General features: G+C 41.8%; 2 protein-coding genes across 3 annotated transcripts in view; one reads left to right on the top strand and one right to left on the bottom strand.

The window, feature by feature from the left end:
• The first annotated feature begins 311 nt into the window (after positions 1-311).
• tecpr1b (tectonin beta-propeller repeat containing 1b) lies at positions 312-14,342 on the top strand. 2 transcript variants are annotated; one of them, XM_039824087.1, is made up of 26 exons: positions 312-442; positions 708-807; positions 2,064-2,296; positions 2,418-2,600; positions 3,152-3,274; positions 3,367-3,489; positions 4,898-5,072; positions 5,722-5,822; positions 5,910-6,011; positions 7,278-7,405; positions 7,501-8,114; positions 8,481-8,593; positions 8,720-8,875; positions 8,957-9,106; positions 9,299-9,456; positions 9,737-9,864; positions 10,368-10,461; positions 10,597-10,693; positions 10,782-10,861; positions 10,967-11,023; positions 11,110-11,284; positions 11,533-11,668; positions 11,869-11,961; positions 12,077-12,183; positions 12,352-12,471; positions 13,253-14,342. In XM_039824087.1, the coding sequence occupies exons 3-26, from the start codon at positions 2,072-2,074 to the stop codon at positions 13,385-13,387; spliced, it is 3,573 nt and encodes a 1,190-aa protein (XP_039680021.1). In that variant the 5' UTR covers positions 312-442; positions 708-807; positions 2,064-2,071; the 3' UTR covers positions 13,388-14,342. The 2 variants fall into 2 exon arrangements, with proteins under 2 accessions (XP_039680021.1, XP_039680022.1); XM_039824088.1 differs by having other exon boundaries at positions 356-505.
• A 2,277-nt stretch (positions 14,343-16,619) lies between these two features.
• lmtk2 (lemur tyrosine kinase 2) overlaps positions 16,620-19,921 on the bottom strand; it is a 30,470-nt gene continuing 27,168 nt past the window's right edge. The window contains exons 12-14 of the mRNA XM_039824634.1: positions 19,737-19,869; positions 19,398-19,649; positions 16,620-18,775 (exon numbers count right to left, since the gene is read on the bottom strand). Of these exons, the coding sequence (XP_039680568.1) occupies positions 18,747-18,775; positions 19,398-19,649; positions 19,737-19,869 (414 nt within the window). The 3' untranslated portion in view covers positions 16,620-18,746. The remainder of the gene's footprint in view (positions 18,776-19,397; positions 19,650-19,736; positions 19,870-19,921) is intronic.

Below are 19,921 nucleotides of genomic sequence, written 5' to 3'. Positions count from 1 at the left end.
ACTCAAGAAAAGTAAAGTACCTGTAATTTGTAACTAGGTCTACAGTACTTTAGAAAATGTATTTAATTGCAGTCCACAACTACCAAACATTAGTGTTATTTAGGAAAGTTGGCACGTTCCTGAGCACCGGTCACTCTGGCATTTTCCATTCATGTTGTGATAAAATATTCCAAACTGTAGCCAAACAAGTAAAACCAACCTTGACTTCAATAATTAATTCGGCGCTGAATCAATTATTGAAATATGCGCGTCAATCAGCAGCCGTCGGAGAAAAAAATAAATAACAGGAGCTCCTCGTGTTCCACCAATAGGAGCAAGGGATACCACACTCCATGAAGAGTTTCAACCAATCAGAGCAACACTACCTCCATTTCCTGTTGTGGGCTCGGGAGTTGGACGGAGCGTTCCTCTGGTCCAGAATGGGAATTAAATACCACAGCCGGTATGTGCATGAGTGACTTTACTTTTCTTCTCCAAAGGTGTTGCTCATGACAGAGCCCCATGTGTAAGTAATAGATGTGTTTGAAAGTCTCGAGACTGAGGAAATGAGGAGGGTATAGCTGCCTGCTGCCTGCTCCCTGATGTAAACAGCTTATAGCCGACTTTGCGGCACAAGAGTCCATATCAGTTATCCGTGTTGTTACGCTGCATTGCATGCTCAAACTCCCTCCGTTGTTATTCAACATGTATTTCTGTGTCTGTCCTAGCATGGGCCTCGGAGATGGCAGGTATCGGCTGTTGCACCTGATGTCATGTCGCGTGTGTTGATTCTCCCTTGACAACCGCGGATCAGATACCAACATTCAGGTAACGTTAGCCAGCTGTTTGAGCCCACGGTGTTTGTGTGTGTTTACTCGTGTGCGTAAAGCTCCACTGCATGCTATAATGTACATTAAGTTTATTCCAGGAAATTGCTGATTGATTTTATAGTGGTAGTCGAGACTGTAACGGATTAGTGTCAGTCGATAAAGATAGTGTCATGTTGGGCAGCCAGAATAAGCACAAGACTTCCGGTCAGACATTACAAATTAAAAGCCCTTTGCCACGTTTTAGTGGTCACTAAAAAAAATAAAATAAAGTTGAAGAATTCCAACAAAACAAAGCTTAGGGAACATTTTAAGATAAGTAAGTAAAAATAATGATTTCTGTGGCTGTCTATTTATCCAGTGTGTCCTATTCAACTTTAATCAAACTAAAGTGTGTGTGTGTGTGTGTGTGTGTGTGTGTGTTTGATGTATACTGTACATCAAACACAGCAGAAACGTATATGATTGAGGTATTCATATTTCATATTTTTACTGTGTTACAATGAGTGTTGGCTGTGTGTGAAAATTGTAAAGTGCTTGGGATATAAGCACTATATAAATGCAGACTATTTACCTATTCTGAAAATAACTATGTAATTCTGGTGATATGACACATCACTCATCACATATGTGTTCTAGGGGTGGGGGAAACATGGTATCTCAATATTTTCCGTGGCAATACTGTATCAATACACAGATGCCAAGTATCCATCTTTTATTATATACATTGCACGAAGAGAATTTAACTTTTTGGTACTAGAATAATAAAATCAATTGCTTTTCTAGTCCACTAGATAGACTCATTGAAGTGAGATGAACAAACAGAGAAATGTTTCTTTTGCAATGAAAACTTTATAGATAAAACAGATGTTGACAAAGAAATTAATAAATTGTAATAAATGGCAGAATACCGCAATATGTTAAAAATTGCAATCATATATTGTGATAATATTTTAACGTGGGGTCTCTGGTGATTCCAACCCCTGATGTATTCCTCTTACTGCTCTAATCCTCTTTCTTATTATGGTGATGCAGACTACCAGAGTAAAGAAATAACTCAATAATAAATAGTCACTATTCAAGAATGAATCTAAATGTGAATGTTGCCTTTGCTTATGGTTGAATGTCTTCAGGATATCAATAATTAATAATAATAATAATAATAATAATAATAATAATAATAATCAAAGTGCACAGTCATAAAATAAATACCAGGCAGCTTGGAAAGATGAGTGCTCTCTTGCTGTCTCTGTTCAGCGGCCATCATGCCCATCACGCTGCTGTGGGCCGTGGATGTGTATGGCAGGGTGTATGGCCTTTCCACAGCTGGCCAGCGCTGGGAGCGTGCAGACGACATGCTGCTAGAGCTGAAGCGTGTCACTGCGGGGAAGGATCGCTGCTGGGGCATCGGCTGCGACCACCATGTCTACCTCAACATGATGCCCAGTGAGACCCCCATCCGCTACCGGGAGGAGACCTATGAAAACCAGGTTGGCCCAAGCTGTATGTTGATACACTTACAATGTAGACGCAGTGTGTCGTAAATACTAAAGCGCTGTTGCTCTGTGTGTGTGTGTGTGTGTGTGTGTGTGTGTGTGTGTGTGTTTTCAGAGGTGGAACCCAGTGGACAGCTTCACCGACACACTGCTGCCCACCGACCGCTGGCCATGGAGCGATGTGACCGGGATGAATCCTCAACCGCTCCACAGCTTTGAGCTGCCCTCCCGCAGCTGGGATTGGGAAGGAGACTGGTATGTGGATCAGAACTGTGGAGGAGAACCCAGCCAGACTGGGGTAAGAAATAACCCATGAACACTCCCATAACTACTGACACACACACACACACACACACACACACACACACACACACACACACACACACACACACACACACACACACACACACACACACACACAAAAATCCTGATCTCACTTTATCTATATTCTTGTAATTTTATTTTATGCCTTTTGTTGTTTATGTAGCCAATGCTTGTTTTTATAAATTCAGTGCTTACTTGTGTTCAATTTGTTGTTGTTTGTTTAGGACTCTTGTAACTGTGATCGATAATTATATATTTTTTTACTTCTCTTCCTTAAGTGAGATCCCTTCTACAAGCCCCTAGGGGTTTTCTTAATCTCACTTGCACAATCTTTATTTTATATTATTTTATTTTATTGTGTTACTGTTGTCTTGATTTCATTGTGCAAAATAATCAAATTTAAACACACACAGTCCTTTTTCCTTTTTCTTGCTTGCTGTCTTTCTAATTTTGTGAAATTGAAACATTAAATGTCTTATCATACTCTGTCTACGCTAGTGAGGCTCTGTTTGTCTCTCTCTTCAGGGCTGGGAGTATGCAGTCGATTTCCCGGCCAACTTCTCCCCAGACAAGAAGTGGAACTCTTGTGTTCGTCGCAGGCGGTGGATCCGCTACAGGAGATACACGGCACAAGGCACCTGGGCAAAGGTTTGGACGCTCTGTGGTCATACTATGTATCTGTAGAAAGGTTGAGTACAGGTCCGACTGAAGATTTGAGCAAAGCCACTGTCTTTCTGCAGATCCCTCTGGACAATCCCAGGAAGCCCCCGCTGCCGCTCTGTGACATAAGCTGTGGTGGTTGGGAGATGAGTGACCAGTCTGGGAGGTATCCATACCTCTGGGGCGTGTCCCAACAAGGAGAGGTCAGTCCACTGGACCAACAGTCTTCTTAGTGAAGCATTCCATGCTCCACTCACTGTGGTTTTGAGAATTTGCAAAGATGGGGTTTATTAAACAAGCAATGATAATCAACGTTCCTGTTGATTCAGCACTGAAAATGTTGAATTGTTTGTTTTTTTACCACAAGAGGGCAGCATGACTTCATATAATTTACATTGCCATTTAAAGGTCTCCTTAAACGTACAATATGTAACTTGCTAGGGGTCTCTCAACCAAAACAATGGACGGTAAAACTGGACTTTTGATGACGTTGTGAAGTTGCGTGGAATTATGGGAGTTTTTAGTGTTAAACACCTTCGCTGCCGGTTAGAATGCATCAGTTCACGGACAAGTTTATCCATTCAAGTTTATTCACGTTACGTTTAGTAACGTTTATTCTTATTACTTGCTGTAATGAAAGTAGCTGGCTGATAGCTGACTGGGGGCTAACGGTAACTAGCTAGCTATATGTCTCGGGGCTGTTGTCAGCTATCATCCCGACTGAGTCTCTCTGCGCCGGGGGAGTGAGGCAGACAGACCAGGGTGTGCTAGCTGGCTAAATTAGCATTAGATTAATCGTCTATCTATACAGCTATTGTTAACGTTACTAGTGAAGTTATTCATGGGTTAGCTCAGTCCTGTTAGCTGTGGTCGAAACAGTCATACTAAAAATAACTATTAGCGTGTTGAACGATGTTGTAACCTCATAATGTTACCCACAAAGCATTAGCATCAACGTTAGCACATTGTAGTAACGTTAAGCTGGTATCGATATTGAACTTACAAAATAGATATGGTCTCTGTTGTATTACTGTGATTAAAAAGTGGGATGTAATTAATCACAAAATGATGCTGTATGGCAAAAAAAAGCAGTATTACGGTTACAAGTATTTTTTTTTCTGTGACATTGTATGATTTACAATTACTCCTGAACTATCCTCTTGGTGCCAGTGTTCTGACGGAAGTTAGAGTAACTGGAGGGTGAAAGGTTATATGACGCCACTGATGGGCGACTAAAGGAAACGTGCCGTGTCTGAAAATAAAATAACAGATTTCTCTGGGTTTGACATTTGGTGGAAACATTTGGGATAGTGTAAGAACACAACTCATAAAAATATATAACATAGGTATGGTCGTTTTTAGACATTTTAAAGCAGAAATGTTACATATTGTACCTTTAAACCAATTACATTTTGTATACAAATAAAATTATACATTATATAATATAGTTTGATGCTCTGTAAATGATCTATAAAATGTACTGTGCTGACACTGGTATTTATCTTATATATACATAATATTTTGTATTGTGTTTATATCATTTTAAGCCAAGCAGCATGCTATACAATATCCCACCCAATCCAATTTTATGACTTTATCTTTACCCTGCAGGTGTGGTTCAGGGAGGGCATCCACCCTCGTGTCCCAGAGGGCTCCCGCTGGGAGGAAGTAGAAGTGCCCAAGGAGGTGGCTCAGTTATCGGCAGGCCCCGGAGACCTGCTGTGGGCTTTACTTTGGGATGGGAACCTGCTGGTCCGTACCGGCCTCACCCTGGACAGCCCGACTGGTCAGCGTTCACTGTAGTTCCCATTTACATGTACCCACCACAATCATTTTCCATTATTTCTCATTTTTGCCCCTTTTTTTATTTTCAACAATACTTCTTGTGTAATAATAATATTGTATCTGTGTCCCTTCTTCTAAATTGTTTGTGATTTTTGTGACCATAAGATAGTTTATCTGGATAAGAGTTTAAATTGTCAATATCAACACCAAGATCAGTTTTATTTGTTAAAGCATCATTGTACATGAGATATCTATTTAATATATACTGTACCTAAAAAAAAAAAAAAAAAAAAAAAGTATCTCGGAAAGATGACGCGAAGCTTTTAAGAAAAGGTGAGAATTTACTGTAAGTCTCACAAGATAGACCACCAGTAGCGTTGTCATGATGCGGGCACCAAAGAAAATAAGCCAGACCTATACTGCCTTACGAAGATGATCTGCAGCAATACTTTCTGACATTTTTTCAAAAGTCAAATATGATGGTTTAAGTTTAATGTCATTTGAACAAAAGGTGTAATTTAAACTAGCTTTGTAGGGCAGACTATTTTACAAAACATAACATAAACTACCACAATAATGGTGACTGCTTGCTAAGATAAGGGCTTGCCTTCGTGCTGTTTTGGTAAACGTGCAGCATTTTCTTCTATCAGGCACATCGTGGGTCGAGGTGGAATCACCAGGAAAGGAGATTGAAGCGCTTCATGTGGCTGTTGGAGTTAGCGTGGTCTGGGTGGTCACTAAAGACTATAAGGTGAATCATTACTCCTTGCATGCGTAAAACTGACTGGATTCATTGTGATGGTAACATATCTGTGTGTTAACGCGCATGCGTTTCAAGGTGTGGTTCAGGCGTGGCGTGAACTCCCACAACCCCTGTGGCTCCGGCTGGATCAGCATCGGAGGGGAGATGATGGTGGTGGATGTAGGACTCAATGACCAGGTTAAAAAGTTTTCTGTTGATAATTTAATCATCACACCTTTTTGATGAGCGCCTAGGCCTTATCACAGTGTATTGATTTCCCCCTTAAAGGTATACAGTAAAACAGAAGACAATAGCAAAGTCATCTGCATAATGTAAATGTGTTTTATATAACAAAATTGGAGGTTCAACAATGTAGAAGGGTATTTTTAAGAAGAAACAATGTATGTCCCCGTAACATTTAAATGTATTAAACACCAAAAACAACATACTAGATTTGTTGTCAGTTACACTTAATTATTATTAACGATATAGTTTCGCTTTCCAGCCTTTTTGTTTCCTTTTAAACCCTACTGTAGCGTGTTTCTACTGAACTCTAGCTGCTTCCCTCTGAGCGATTCACTTTACCCTCAACATTGGATCTGGTTTCAGGACAAGCCAGATCAGGGCCAGGGTCAGGACAGAAAGGCTTTCACTCTTTATCTCACTGCTGAGGACTTTGCTAGCACTGCAAACCCACATATCACACCTCCTCCCCTTCTTTCTCTCACCTCTGTTCCCCCTCCCCAGCCCTTCTACCTCTGGCCTCTAGTTCCGCCCTGCAGTTGCCCTGTAACACGAGTACAGCCAGCCGTTCCAGCCAATGTCCCAGCAGTAGCACCTCAGGCCCAGCCTTATATATCCCCAGACTGGATTCCTACTGGGTTTATCTGTGTTTTAAGCCCCAACGTCTCCTTCCAGGCAGCGCTGCCTGGAAGGCACTAGGATTAGGTTATGGTTCAGGTTAGGTTTAGGGTTAGGGTTAGGTGCCTTGAAGTCAACGGTTGCAGTGCTGCCTTGAAGTCGATTAGGCAATGGTTAGGGTTAGGTGCCTTGAAGTGAACGGTCGCAGCGCTGCCTGGAAGGAGACGTTGGGGGGCTTAAAACACCATCGAGCTCCTACTGGCCTGACATGTGGGGAAACTCCCTAGTTAGAAGCTGGCCAAGCTGTCATCATCATATCCCATATTTAATTTTTCAGAGCTGCAATTACGGATATGGCTTCTGTGAGGCGACAGGCACCAGTTTTACAGTATATGACCTTATAAAGTATCAATTGCCTGTGTTCTACTAGTGCCACGGATACACCTTTTTAAAGAGTGAATAAAAGGTTTATTATATTTTATCTGACAGGATTCTGTCATGTTTATCCCATTAGTTTTCATGTAGTTACTTAATTTCCTTTCTTGTGATTACTGAGTTCACCTTTGTTGTTCTACATTGTTTTCTTCTCTCTCCTTCTGTCAGGTGTGGGCGGTAGGTGAGGACCGCGGCCTGTATTTCAGAATGGGTGTGACACTGTCTGAACCAAGTGGGAATGGCTGGATTCCTGTTTCTGCCCAATGGGGCAATAGCAAAGAGGTTATCCCAGCCAGGTCTGTATAAATAGTCGAGTTGGATCCTGTAATGAAACCACCCTGATTATATCCCTTATTTTGTCCCTGCTCTCTCCATATGTGTTGTTTAATAGGAAGAAGTGTGAGTTTGGTGGCCAGCTGACTGAGGCCTCACAAGGCTCGGTTCTGAGCTGCACGGACTCTGACTCAGAGTTAGGTCCTACTGACCCACAAGACAGCACTAAAGACAGCCCAGTCGTGGAGGCAGCAGCACCCTCTGTAGTCCCATTAGGAGAAGCAGAATCGCCTACACCTCCCCTGAAAACAGAGGACACTCCCTCAGCCTCCCAACAGGATGCCCCCAAACCATTCATCCCTGCAAGTGACAGCTTCATTAACAGCCTGGTGTCAGACCGGGACAAAACGTCCACTCCCCAACCGTCCATCGCAGAGGTACAGCAGGAAGAAGTCGAGGAGCCGTCCCCAGCCCCGATACTCCCGACCCCTGAGACCGCAGGACACGACGTCCCCTGGATGAACGTGGATCTGGAGGGAGCAGAAGCAGCTCGATGTGCACAGGCGGCGGGGCCTTTGTTGGGCGATGGCAGTGCTGCTGCCACCTATGCCCTGGGGACTCTAGAGACCTCTCACGGTGTTGGAGAAGAGGACGGGCCGGTGTGGACCTGGATCTCTGGTGGAGGCTGCGATGTGGATGCGAGCTCACAGATCAGCTGGCTTAGTCCCACAGGTATACGGACAGCCGCTATGCAGTGATATTAAGATTGATGTATTTACTAAATGAACAATTAAATTACCAACCTTCCAAAAAACATACCTTTAAATAAATGAAAAAAAAGATAGCAAAATCTGATGATGACGGCTTACGAACATTGCATGTCATGTAGTGACAGTACACAAAATAATGTAAACACGCCATGGCCACTTCCAACTTAATCACAAACGATGTATATTATATCTGTTATATATCTTTGTTTGAATGTTGCACACTGTTACTTTTACATACTTTTACATGTATAGAGATATACTGTACGTGTCATCTCTATGGTTGTCTGTGTGTCTGTCTAAACGTCTGACTTGTATGTCTTTCTGTCAGGTCCTCTCACCAGCTCCCTGTCCCTGACTCCAGTCCAGTCTGTAGCCTGGAGCGAGCAGCAGCAGCAGGAACACAGAGAGGAGATCAGCAAGAAACCGCTTGAGAGAAGCAACGTAAGACTGCTTGTGTTTGACGCTCCTCTTTAACTCCTCCTTTCTGCCTCGGATTGACCATATCGCCTCTCTTGTCACATTTTTTTCTGTCTGTATGTGGTCACATCCTCCCGTTTCCCTTGCCAGTCGGTGTGGGTGCGTAAAGGTGCGTTGCGCTGGTGGAGAGACTGGAAGCCTCAGCGCTGGGTGGATGTGGCTGTTGCCCTCGAGCAGTCCACCAAGTCTGACGGCAGGAAGGACAGCATTTTCTTTGTCTACTACACACAGTATGATGAGAAAAAGGTTGGTTTTGCTAGGGTCGGTTAAATTCTCAACTGTCTACTGACAGCTGTCCATACTCATTTTCTTGTCTCTTTGTCACAGTACCTTCATGTCCTTATAAATGAAGTGACGGCGCTGGTTCCGGTGCTCAGGGACTGCCACTATGCTTTTGCTGTGTACACCGCCCAAAGGACCAAACAGAGGTGGCCTCTGGTACTGGCAGCACAAACTGAAAAGGACATGAATGACTGGGTAACAGTTGCACGGAAAATACATACTTTTTTAAGCCCACTGAGCATGAAAACACGAAAGTGAAAATGTAGATTAAAACGTTGCATGTTAGGTAGAATTTTTTTTTTTTTTTTTACTTTACTAGTATTTACATTTACTAGAAAAACGCTCATTGCTGATCACATTCCCTGTTGTTTCTGGGTCTGCGTTTAGTTGTGCCTGTTGTCTGACTGTTGCTGTAAGTGTCGAGGGCTCACAGGTCCCCCGTCCAGACAGGCCCTGTGGTCCACAACCTCAAAGGGAGACATCATGGTCCATGAGCCGTCCTTCTCCCTGGAGGCCCCCGCAAACACACTGGCCTGTGACCTCATGTGAGACTGATACCAAATAGTAGTCTCTGTCTGCCTGCTTCTTTTGTTTTCATCCTGTCTTTCTGGTAGACCTGGTTTCCCTTCAGCTTTGTTGTGCCTACATTGTTTTAATTCTGCTACATGTCAGTTAACATACTGCTCTGCATGGTGAGAGTGGGTGTTATACGTGCTGCTAATGTGCCAAATCTCTAATCTTCATACTGTGTGTGGCAGCACTTTGTCTCTGTGTGCTAACAATAGTGTGGCTAACGCTGGGTGCTTCCGCTGTATGGTGCTGCAGGTTCTGGCGGCAGGTCCCGGGTCACCTGCGCTGTGTAGAGTCTAACAGTCTGGGGCTGGTGTGGGGCGTCGGGTGGGACGGCACCGCCTGGGTCTACAGTGGGCGCTATGAGCAACAGCCCACCCCGGGTAAACTTGCCCATATATTTCCCACAAATTGAAATCTACACCACGAGGCTCGACTCCTTGATATTCATATGTTCAAACTATTGATGGGTCCGACTCCTTTTTAAATTCTCAGTTTTGTCATGTATTTATTCCTACTGTTGAAATTGTTCAATTGTCAATTAGTCGATCAACATGAAATTGATCTGTGACAATTTTAATCATTGCTTAGTTATTCATCAAGTTAACATGGAAAATATAATTGGTACAATAATCTCTCATGAAAATAATCATTAGCTCCAGAGCTGTTTACTTCTAATGTTAAATTTATGTCAGATTTATAATTTATTATTGACATAACGCATAAGAGACACTCAGTCTTCTTGCTAACAGCTTGTAGTTTTGTGTGCAATTGCTTTAGCATCTGTTGCAGATGTAGAGACATGTATGCACAATTGCACATACACACCCGTGTAGCTATTTATTTGCTAGCAATACATTTTAGTCCATGTTTGTGTTTACTGCAGGAGATGCAGTTCAGATGCACCAGCAGACTGATGTCCGGAGTGTTCATGTATATGAGAATCAAAGATGGAACCCTATGACAGGATATACAGACAAGTAGGAACATTTCATTTGTTTACATGTTCAATAAACTCTTTGCGGTTTATCTTGATCATTAAAAGGCTTTTGACAGGACTGTCTGTATGACTACCACTAAAAGCATAAACTTTTTGTATTTTTTTTGGGCTCCAGAGGACTTCCTACAGACCGTCCGATGTGGAGCGATGAGAGCGGACTAAAGGAGTTCACCAAAGGAAACGCACACCCGCCCTCCCCTGAGTGGTCCTGGGTAGGTGCGATTCAAAATCCCTCCTGCAAACACATTTCATTTCTTGTCTCGTCACAAGCTAATTCTCCACCAACAAACTGTGTTTCAGGTGTCAGAGTGGGCCGTGGACTACAATGTTCCTGGCGGGACAGACAAAGAAGGCTGGCAGTACGCGGCAGACTTCCCTGTGTATGTTACTATTTTTTTTTTTTTTTTTTTAGAATGTTCAAAAGAAAAATCAACATTGTAAGAAAGAGAGGTGTGCCATTTGTCTGACTGACCTCTCTCCTACAGGACGTTTCACGGCCACAAAACCATGAAAGACTTTGTTAGGCGCCGAAGATGGACTAGGTAATCAAACACACACTCGCTCACATTTCTGTGGTTTGTAACTCCGTTTCTTTAGCATTAAAATAATCATATATTCTACTTGGCAGGAAGTGTAAGGTCACATTGAGAGGTCCGTGGCAGCAAGTCCCACCCATCCGCCTGAGTGACATCTCTCTGATGCCCTGCCTGGCCCAGAGCAGCATGGAGCAGGTCCCCGTCTGGGCCCTCAGTGACAAGGGAGATGTCCTGTGTCGTCTGGGAGTCAGCCCCAAAACCCCTGCGGTGCGAAACATGCTAGGCAAACTAATTCTGACATTAAACATTTACAGTTACTTTTAGATCTTAACCAAGCGAGATAGGTAGGTACAGTAAGTGCAGCAGGAACGATTCCTAGATGTTAGTTTCTTACGCCATGGTAACAATAATTCCATTGCGATTCCTTCAAAGCGCCAGTTTGCGTTCATCTTTTCTCTGCCGACGTTGCTGTAAACAACACTTCCCTCTAACGCCAGTGTGTTTTGATCTCACAGGGCAGCTCCTGGCTACACGTGGGCACAGACCAGCCCTTTAAGTCAATCTCAATCGGCGGAGCCAACCAGGTGTGGGCCATCGCCAAGGACGGAGCTGTGTTCTACAGGGGGTCTGTTTCCCCACTAAACCCTGCAGGTCAGTTGAAGATGTGAAACTCAGATCATGTTATCACATATCACATCTGCAAGACAAAAATCACATACGCTTCAATGGAAATCTGTATTGCATCAACACACCAGTCCTATCCTGTATGCAGCATTAAAAGCCCATGAAGGTTTTATTGTTTGGGTACATGCAGCAGGCAGTAAACTTCCGGCGCTCTCGTCCCTCTACAGGAGAATGCTGGTACCACATCCCGTCTCCCCCCAGGCAGACTCTCAGACAGCTGTCTGTTGGGAGGACCTCTGTCTTTTCTGTGGATGAAAACAGTGAGTAGCAGTAAACACCACTATTTTTTTTTTTTTTTTTTTTTTTTTTTTACTTTATTAGAACCAGACTCTTAAAATCCAGTAAACCCTTTTATTTTTTTTTTTCTTCATATAGGTAACTTGTGGTACAGACAGGGCCTCACCCCCAGCTACCCTCAGGGCTCTGCCTGGGAGCTCATCTCTAACAATGTCACCAAGGTTTCTGTGGGACCGCTGGACCAGGTCAGTATGACATCAGAAGGCGTCAGGACAGCGATGATGGGGACATTTGCTTTCCCCACCATTGCTAGCATGTGGCAGGAATTATAGTGGGATCCGACTGTAAACTATATCTGATAATAAACCACAAATGGCCAGTGTTTGGCTCAGTGCTGTCGCTGTGCTCTCCAGGTGTGGACCATAGCAGATGGAGTTCCAGGCTTCCCTGCTGAGATTTCTGGAGCTGTCTGCCACAGGCTGGGGGTGGGACCCATGCAGCCCAAGGGCCAGTCCTGGGACTATGGTGTAGGGGTGAGTCCATGATCATTAGGTATACCGCCTCTGATTCACATTTCAATAATAAAAGGGAAGGAAAATGAAAAGAAACATACTTTACATAGCATACGTTTGACCTTAATATGTTTTGCTTTAATGTTAGCACCCATTGAATTGAAATAAAGCTTAAAAGATATAGTTTTCTTATTATCAACAACAGTCAAAACCAACCATGTGTGTCTCCTAATACTTTCTGACATCCCTTTTGTGTCTGTGGTAGCCTATTTGTTCCTACTGAAGTTCTTTTTTTATTTTTTTTATTAAAGCTCTGTAACTTCCTAAAACAGCTGGACACTGTAGTTTTTATCATACGTTACTCAAACAGGAGTAAATAGTGCATTTGTTTGAGACTATTTCAGCAGTGGACTAATACACGTTTGGTGCAGATATGAAATAATAAATAATAAAACGATTCTGACTAACTCACAGAGTAGCTAGCTCCAATATTACAGCTACACATTGTACTGTATTTATTTGTGTTCCTTTGAATCTGAGAAACAATGTTGAGCAAGACAGAATTTCTGGTTAACATGAATTGTGCCAGCATCGACAACAACCAAACAGCAGGAATCACGCAGCAGGTTATTTCATTTTTTCCTTATTTTCTTTAATTTATTAGAATTTATTGAACAGGGTTTAAAACATGTTTCCAGAATATTGTGGCCTTGTTGGTGCCCTCTAGTGCACAAGTTAGGTAACGTACAAGTCTTAGTTTTTTTTCTTCTTCTTCTTCCATTTATGTGTATTTGACTTCCAGGGAGGATGGGAGCACATCAGTGTGAGGGGAAACTCAGTAGAGGCTCCTCGCGCCCCCCATCCTGCTCCCGTCGGACCCCCACGCAGCCCGCTCCCCCCGCGGCCGCAAGTGAACGGGGACGCTGTGGGTGTGTAGCACCATCCCACCTTCTCCTCCTCTTCCTCCTCCTCTCGGTTTGTGCCTGGATCCTCATTTGTCTCCTCTGACCATTCCCACAGGCCCTTACCCCTTCATGTAAAGGGATGAATCATACCACTGAGTTTTAAAGGTATATGTTGGTTGGATTTGACATTTGATCGATCGATGGATGTTACTCCCTGGCTTGTTTCACCAGGCAGAAATCATGGCAGTATGCAGCGATGACAAAACAGAAAAGGGAGCACAAGGGCATTTTAACGGATCTTGACGTCTTGTGCGATAAAAAATTTAAAAGTGAGTGCATGTGTTGGCTCTTACTAGGCTTTGGTTATTGGGTGTTTTGGGATCTAGCAATAGCTTTAATTCTTACATACAATATTCTGTGAAAACCTAGAAGGGTGGGACTTTGATAAAGGGCTAAGGCTTAGGCACTAAACTAACTTGTCTTCAAACACACAATCCCACTGTAGCCTAAATTGGTTTGGTTTCTAGAATCTTTTGTTTTTGCCTGTCATACATTTGCATGTGATTTCAATTATTTATTTACGTAGCGGTATTATGCATTTGTTGAATTTTGTTTCTCCATATGTTTTGGTCTGTTATGTTTGCAATGGAGTGTTTTTTTTGCCCATATTGCTCCGACAAGCCTTCCTAATATTGAATGCTTTTTCAAAAGAAATTTGAGATCTTCATACTTCAGGAAAATATAATGCCCTTTAATTACAAGCGACTGCAGAGAAAGATATTGAAAATTCAGTCTGAATTACCAGACCTCTCTATCCTCCTGCAACAAGGAAAGTTCTTCTCGTCAGTGTTACATCGATCCACATGACTGCTATGACCATGACATGACCGTGACTGTTGAAATGCCACAGTAGGTCTGGATGTCACCATGACTCATCATTAATCTTACAAGGGCATTGAAATGTGAAATAAAAGTCTAAAAACATTGCTTTATGTTCTAGCATCATTTCAGTCACTCTGGAAAACAAGTTGATTGCAGTTTGTGAGCTAGAAGCACATAGTAATTCCCCTGAATTTAAGTTTTTATTTTGATAAATGGACTCCAAGGTTGAAAGTTTCAGGATGGAAACAGAGGTAAGAGCATGCAACAGAGGTCTCCTGCCAGAATCAAACCAGGGACGGTTCAGCTACTAAACGCCATAAAAAAGACCTATCCCTCACCTTTGGGACACATAGGTGTAAAATATACAACCATTTGTTACACCTGAGCACTAGAAAGCTAAGAGCCAAGTAAATTGCGTTTAGAGTACTTAAGACAACAGTTACATGTTTGAAGACATATACAGGTACTGTACCTATGGACCTTTTTCACAGCAGATATTTTGACTTGTCATAGCAGGAAAAGCACAGCTTAACCTGAACGATGGCTCAATTCCATCAAGTGTCCCAGTAAGCTATTTCAGTGAGTCAACATGCACAATACCAGGGCCTCTAAGTGGAATGCAGCCATCATTACACTTTTTTTTTGCTAAACGACAGTGGGCACAACTGGAGACGTGCAAAACTCAAACTACAGTCTGCACAGCAGCAGTTCATGTGGACCAAACTCTAGTTCGTTTTTCATCGCTTGAACACAGTTTTCAAAACTCTACACACTTATCCCAGGACTTTAACCACAACCTGCACAACACTGTGGATTTACAGCACTTTGTTCAAATGCTAACAAACTGCTGTCAAAACTGTTAACCACACATTCAAAACAGAATAGATTCCAGTCTGGTGCCTATCAAACACTGCTGAATGGAATTTTAGCTGAAAGCCTAAGCAGGTGTATTGTTTTAGACTAGTTAGTGAACATTTACAGTATTTATACAGAGAAAGTATTTTTATATACAAACACCAAATAAGAAGGAAACAATTATACATTGTACCGTTTGAGAGAAACAGGTAAAAGCAAAGATACCAACGTGCCCAGGTAAGATGTCTGAGGTTATGTACGTAGATATAAATAAATGTGAAAAATACTATATCTTTACAATATTAAAACTGCTTTCTTACTGTTTTTCAGAAAGTAATGGAGGTGAAAGCAATGGAAACACCACATTCATTTGTATTTAGAGACGATTCAGACGTCCAATGTGATGAAGAAAACTTGCCACATGATGCTGGAGAGGCAGGATTAGTCACTGTTCTTTGTTACTGTTATGTACCTTTAGTTTTCTCCCCCCAGTAATTCCATAAATTACTAGAGACAAAATACTATATTGAAGCAAACTGCTGCTTTTCATTTCTTCTTGTTTACCTTATGTAAAATTGGTGTATTGTAAAATCTATATATTTTCTTTAAAGAAACTATTAAGTAGTGTAAACTCAAACTGTTCAAACTATAAAGACGAGGGGTTTGTAATTTCTGTATTAGTGTTTGACGCTAGAGTTTTTACTAGGGCTGCTCCCTCTTACTTGATTAGTCGACTAATTGTTCGTTTTGGTCTTAGTCAACTTAGATTTCTTTAGTCGATTAGTCTGTCATAGTCTGAATGATTTATTTCCAAGAAACGTACAAGCACATCTCTGGTAAACAAGAATTAAAGTGGTGCTTTTGCATGACTCTTTGTGGAGAAACTCAGATTTACAGATCTGTCGATTAAATCAACTAATGGATTAGTCGATACAATTCTGAGTGACTGTGTGTTATCGCAGTTAGGCTTGTACAGTGTCTGGCTGCACTGAGCCTGTTTCGAGACGTGTGTTAAGAGTTGTGTTGCTTTGAATGAGTTTTGCAGGTGACATGAACGGTTTAGTTCAGGTGACCGTTGGTAATGCAGACTGTAGTTTGAGTTGTGCACATGGGGCTTCAGTTGTGCCCACTGTCGTTTAGCAATCGAAAAAAACTAATGGTTTCGAATACACCTGTGCTTTTCCCACTATGACATGTCAACCGTGAAAAAGGTCTAGTAAACTGCTGATTGTGATAATGACGACTATGTGCTTAGTCATGGTTTGTGCCAGTGCAAATCAAACATCTTTAATGTTATGTCCTGGCACTGTGCATGAAACAATACTTTGTACTCACTGTATTAACTGGGATATTCTTTTTCTGTTGTGAATTTTACTATTCTGAAGATTTTGTTTTTGCTGCCAACTCCGATTTATTGTCTTTTATCCATCCTGAGGGCTGGAGCCTACGTCCCCCCCCCCCCCACTCCCAGAGTGATTACCTTCCAGCAACCACACAGAAAAATGTGACATAAGATACAAACCCTAATTAGAAGTTCATTTGCATTTATTTTCATATTAAACAGTGTAATTATAAACATTTCATTCAATTACACTAAGCATGATAAATACGAAGTAAAAATATTTTTTAAAATCTACAAGTTTAAAGGACAGAATGAATTCACATCTGCCTTTGTCTTAATTTAACTGTTTAGCCAATAACTGTGATATGTTCCTCTGATCAACTCCGCTTTAAGTTACAAAATGAAACCTCATACCTATAACTCTGTTACATCATTTCCCATTTACAGACAAAAAAAAAAAAGAAAATTTACATTTACATACATCAGTACAGATCAACATTAAGTTACATTTCTCAAATGTGCAAGATTAGGCAAATGTATACTGTAGTCAAATAAAATAAGATTTCCTTAAATAAATGTTCAAGTTAACTGAAGCACGGGCTGCTGGTTTTTAACAGAGGTTAACATTATCTAATATACAGTGCCTTCTGTAAGGGGCCGGGGGGAGATGGACATCTACTACAGGTGAAGAACAGCTGTTCATCAGGTCATCTGTGAAAAAAATCTTCAAAAAAAAAAAAAGGTGTTTAAAGAACCATACAGTAACGGTACAACCTACAGTTTCAAAGAACTGTGTTTTTATATCTGTACATGAAATCCTTGGAGGGAAAGTATATCTTGATGCGTAACAGTTTGCATTATGCCTCTATACAGTAACTGATCATGTTACGCACACATCCCCAGCCAACCCTGTACAGCCACTACAGAGACGATGTATGCTCAGAGATGCATGATGAGGGGTACTGAGGAAAAGGACATCTGAACTGGTTAATTAAGTTTGACACGTTTCTTTTTCTTTTTTAAAAAGGCAGACAACTCTGTTGATGACGCTGATAAAAAGCAGCAGTGTTTTTTTTTTTTGTTCTAGTAGTGAGTTGTTGTGAAGCTTTAAGTCCCTGCGCATTGCTGAAGAAACACGGCCGCGTTCACCGGGTCATCCTATGAACTCAAATTTCAACTAATTAATGAAATTCATTGCACATTTGTTTACAAACCGCTCATTAACATGTATTCATTCTGACATTTAAAAATAAAATTTCCAACTTTTTACACAATCTCACTAAACGTGCGATTTAAAACTTTGTAGTGATAGAAAATGGGAGTGCAGCTGTCTTTACAGCATCACAGGCACTGCGACAAGACCCCGTGACATGTAGTCAAAACCATCCGAGCAACTTTTCAGATCATAAAATGAAGCATTGCAAAATGAATAACTTGTCTTTACGTTTTTCCTCACAACTGGATCACCTCTGTAAGGATTAATATGACACTTCTTGTCTAATACCACCAACCATACCTACCGAGATGTCTCAAAAATATGAAACTACTTACTGTAAATGTTCCTTTGAAACTTAAAGGAACAGTGTTTCACCTCTGTAGATGAGGGATTTAAGTTAAAGTAAAGTTCAACCCTTCTTATTGAAATGCTGCTACAGAAGGATACCACACAGTTTTTCTCCAATTAGGAGATTGTGACTAACACCCAACGAGAGGTTACGAAAAAACAAATAATTCTTCCAAACAGAGGCAACCACTGAAAACATCGCACAACATGAAGGAGCAAAATTAACAAAGTTAGAGAAAAAGCTTGGATCTTCAAACTGCTGAAATATAAGAGCTTATACTTATTTGGCTGTAGTGATATGTTTGCCAGCCCAGTGTGTTGAATTCAGAGCATAAAAGTCTGAATTATTTATTCGTTAATTTTTTTTGGTGATGCAAAAGTCCTGGAAAATGAGTGCACTTTGACACAAGAAAAAGAAGCAGCCAAACACCTGGAATACGCTTGAGGAGTCTTTAAAGCAAACATTTAGAAACTTGAAAGTGGAATTGCACTGAACTGAAACCACACACACTGATGTAGCTGGAGAGGTGATATGGCTCAGACTGGAGCTGGGCATCGTCCGTCTTATTTGCTGAAAGTGGTTGTTTTTCACGGCCATATCCATGTAGGTAAAGAGCAGTTCTGCCTGAGAGAAGCATCCACGGTTTGCCCCACAAACCGCGTCATTTGTCCTTATTCAGCCGTTCTCCGTTCCCAAAAAGTGCGAGTATAGGTTCATTTTTCAATAGTGTGATGATAATATATAACACTAGTCCTTTTCTCCATCTTCGCTGCTTCCTGGGGTGAACAAAAGAGGAAGTTTAAACATGTGTTCAACTGGTTGCTGAATTTTACCCAAACATAACCATTTAATATTATAAGGCCCAATGAGTCAGTAAAGATATTAACTAGGATAGTGACAATGTCATGTACATTTCTATAAATGAATTAAATACTATCTTAATACATTTGCACCATGTATTAAGACTGCAATAAACAATTTTTAAAAGGAATAGTTTGACATTTCGGGAAATAAGCTTATTTGCTTTCTTGCTGAGAGAAAAGATCAATACCACTCGTGTGTGTGTGTGTACGGTAATTATGCAGCTACAGCCAGCAGCCGGTTAGCTTAGCTTAGGGGAAGAAGCGTAAAACATGTTGTGGTTTTAAAAGGGGTTGTTGGTCGGACTATTTCTTTACCAGGTGCAGTAACATCCTGGAGCGTTGTCTCAGACTTCAGCTTATGCTAAGATAACCTTCTGCTGGCCAGAGCTTCATATTAACTGTACAGAGAGGAGTGGTATCGATCTTCTCATATAACCACTGGCAAGAAAGCAAATAAGCCCACAATGTGCCTGTGTTTAAAAAAAAAACAACTAAAAAAACATGTAGGTTTGGTGTGACTGCATGCTCAACTTGCCTCCTTGTTCGATGTCAGAGTCGGTTAGATGTGTAAGGGAAAAGGTAGCGATGCTGGCCGGTGAAATGGAGAAACGGGAGTAGTTTGAGGAGCTGGTCCAGCTGGATTCCAGCACGCGCCCTGCTGCAGGGGGCGGAGAGGAAAAGCGAGATGCTGCAGATGAGGACATGGTCTTTGATACAGGGTCTTTATCCATCTTGGGCAGGAAGGCAGGTGCGGGGGAGAAGTCATCATCCCACTCAAAACCCCCACCTGCAGGGATTTAATACATGAGTGAGGGCATGTAATGGCAAAGACCATTTTCAGCAGCTGCATACATTTCGAGGGTTTTGGCATTACCTTCTTCGTCGGTGGAGCTTTCAGAGTTTGTGAACCGGTTCAGGTAGCTTGCAGTGGGCACTGGGCTACTGAACTCTGGTGCCTGGTTGTTTGAGCCTGAGGAGTGGTCACCCAGTTCCTTGGTGGGGGTCTCCTACATCAGAATGAGTTGGATTTTAATTACAATGGCCACACAAAAAGAGTCT

Source organism: Perca fluviatilis, chromosome 15 (assembly GCF_010015445.1).
Source record: "Perca fluviatilis chromosome 15, GENO_Pfluv_1.0, whole genome shotgun sequence".
NCBI lineage: Eukaryota > Metazoa > Chordata > Actinopteri > Perciformes > Percidae > Perca > Perca fluviatilis.
Note: the sequence above shows the minus strand (reverse complement) of the source record. Positions and strands in the feature narration are given on the sequence as shown.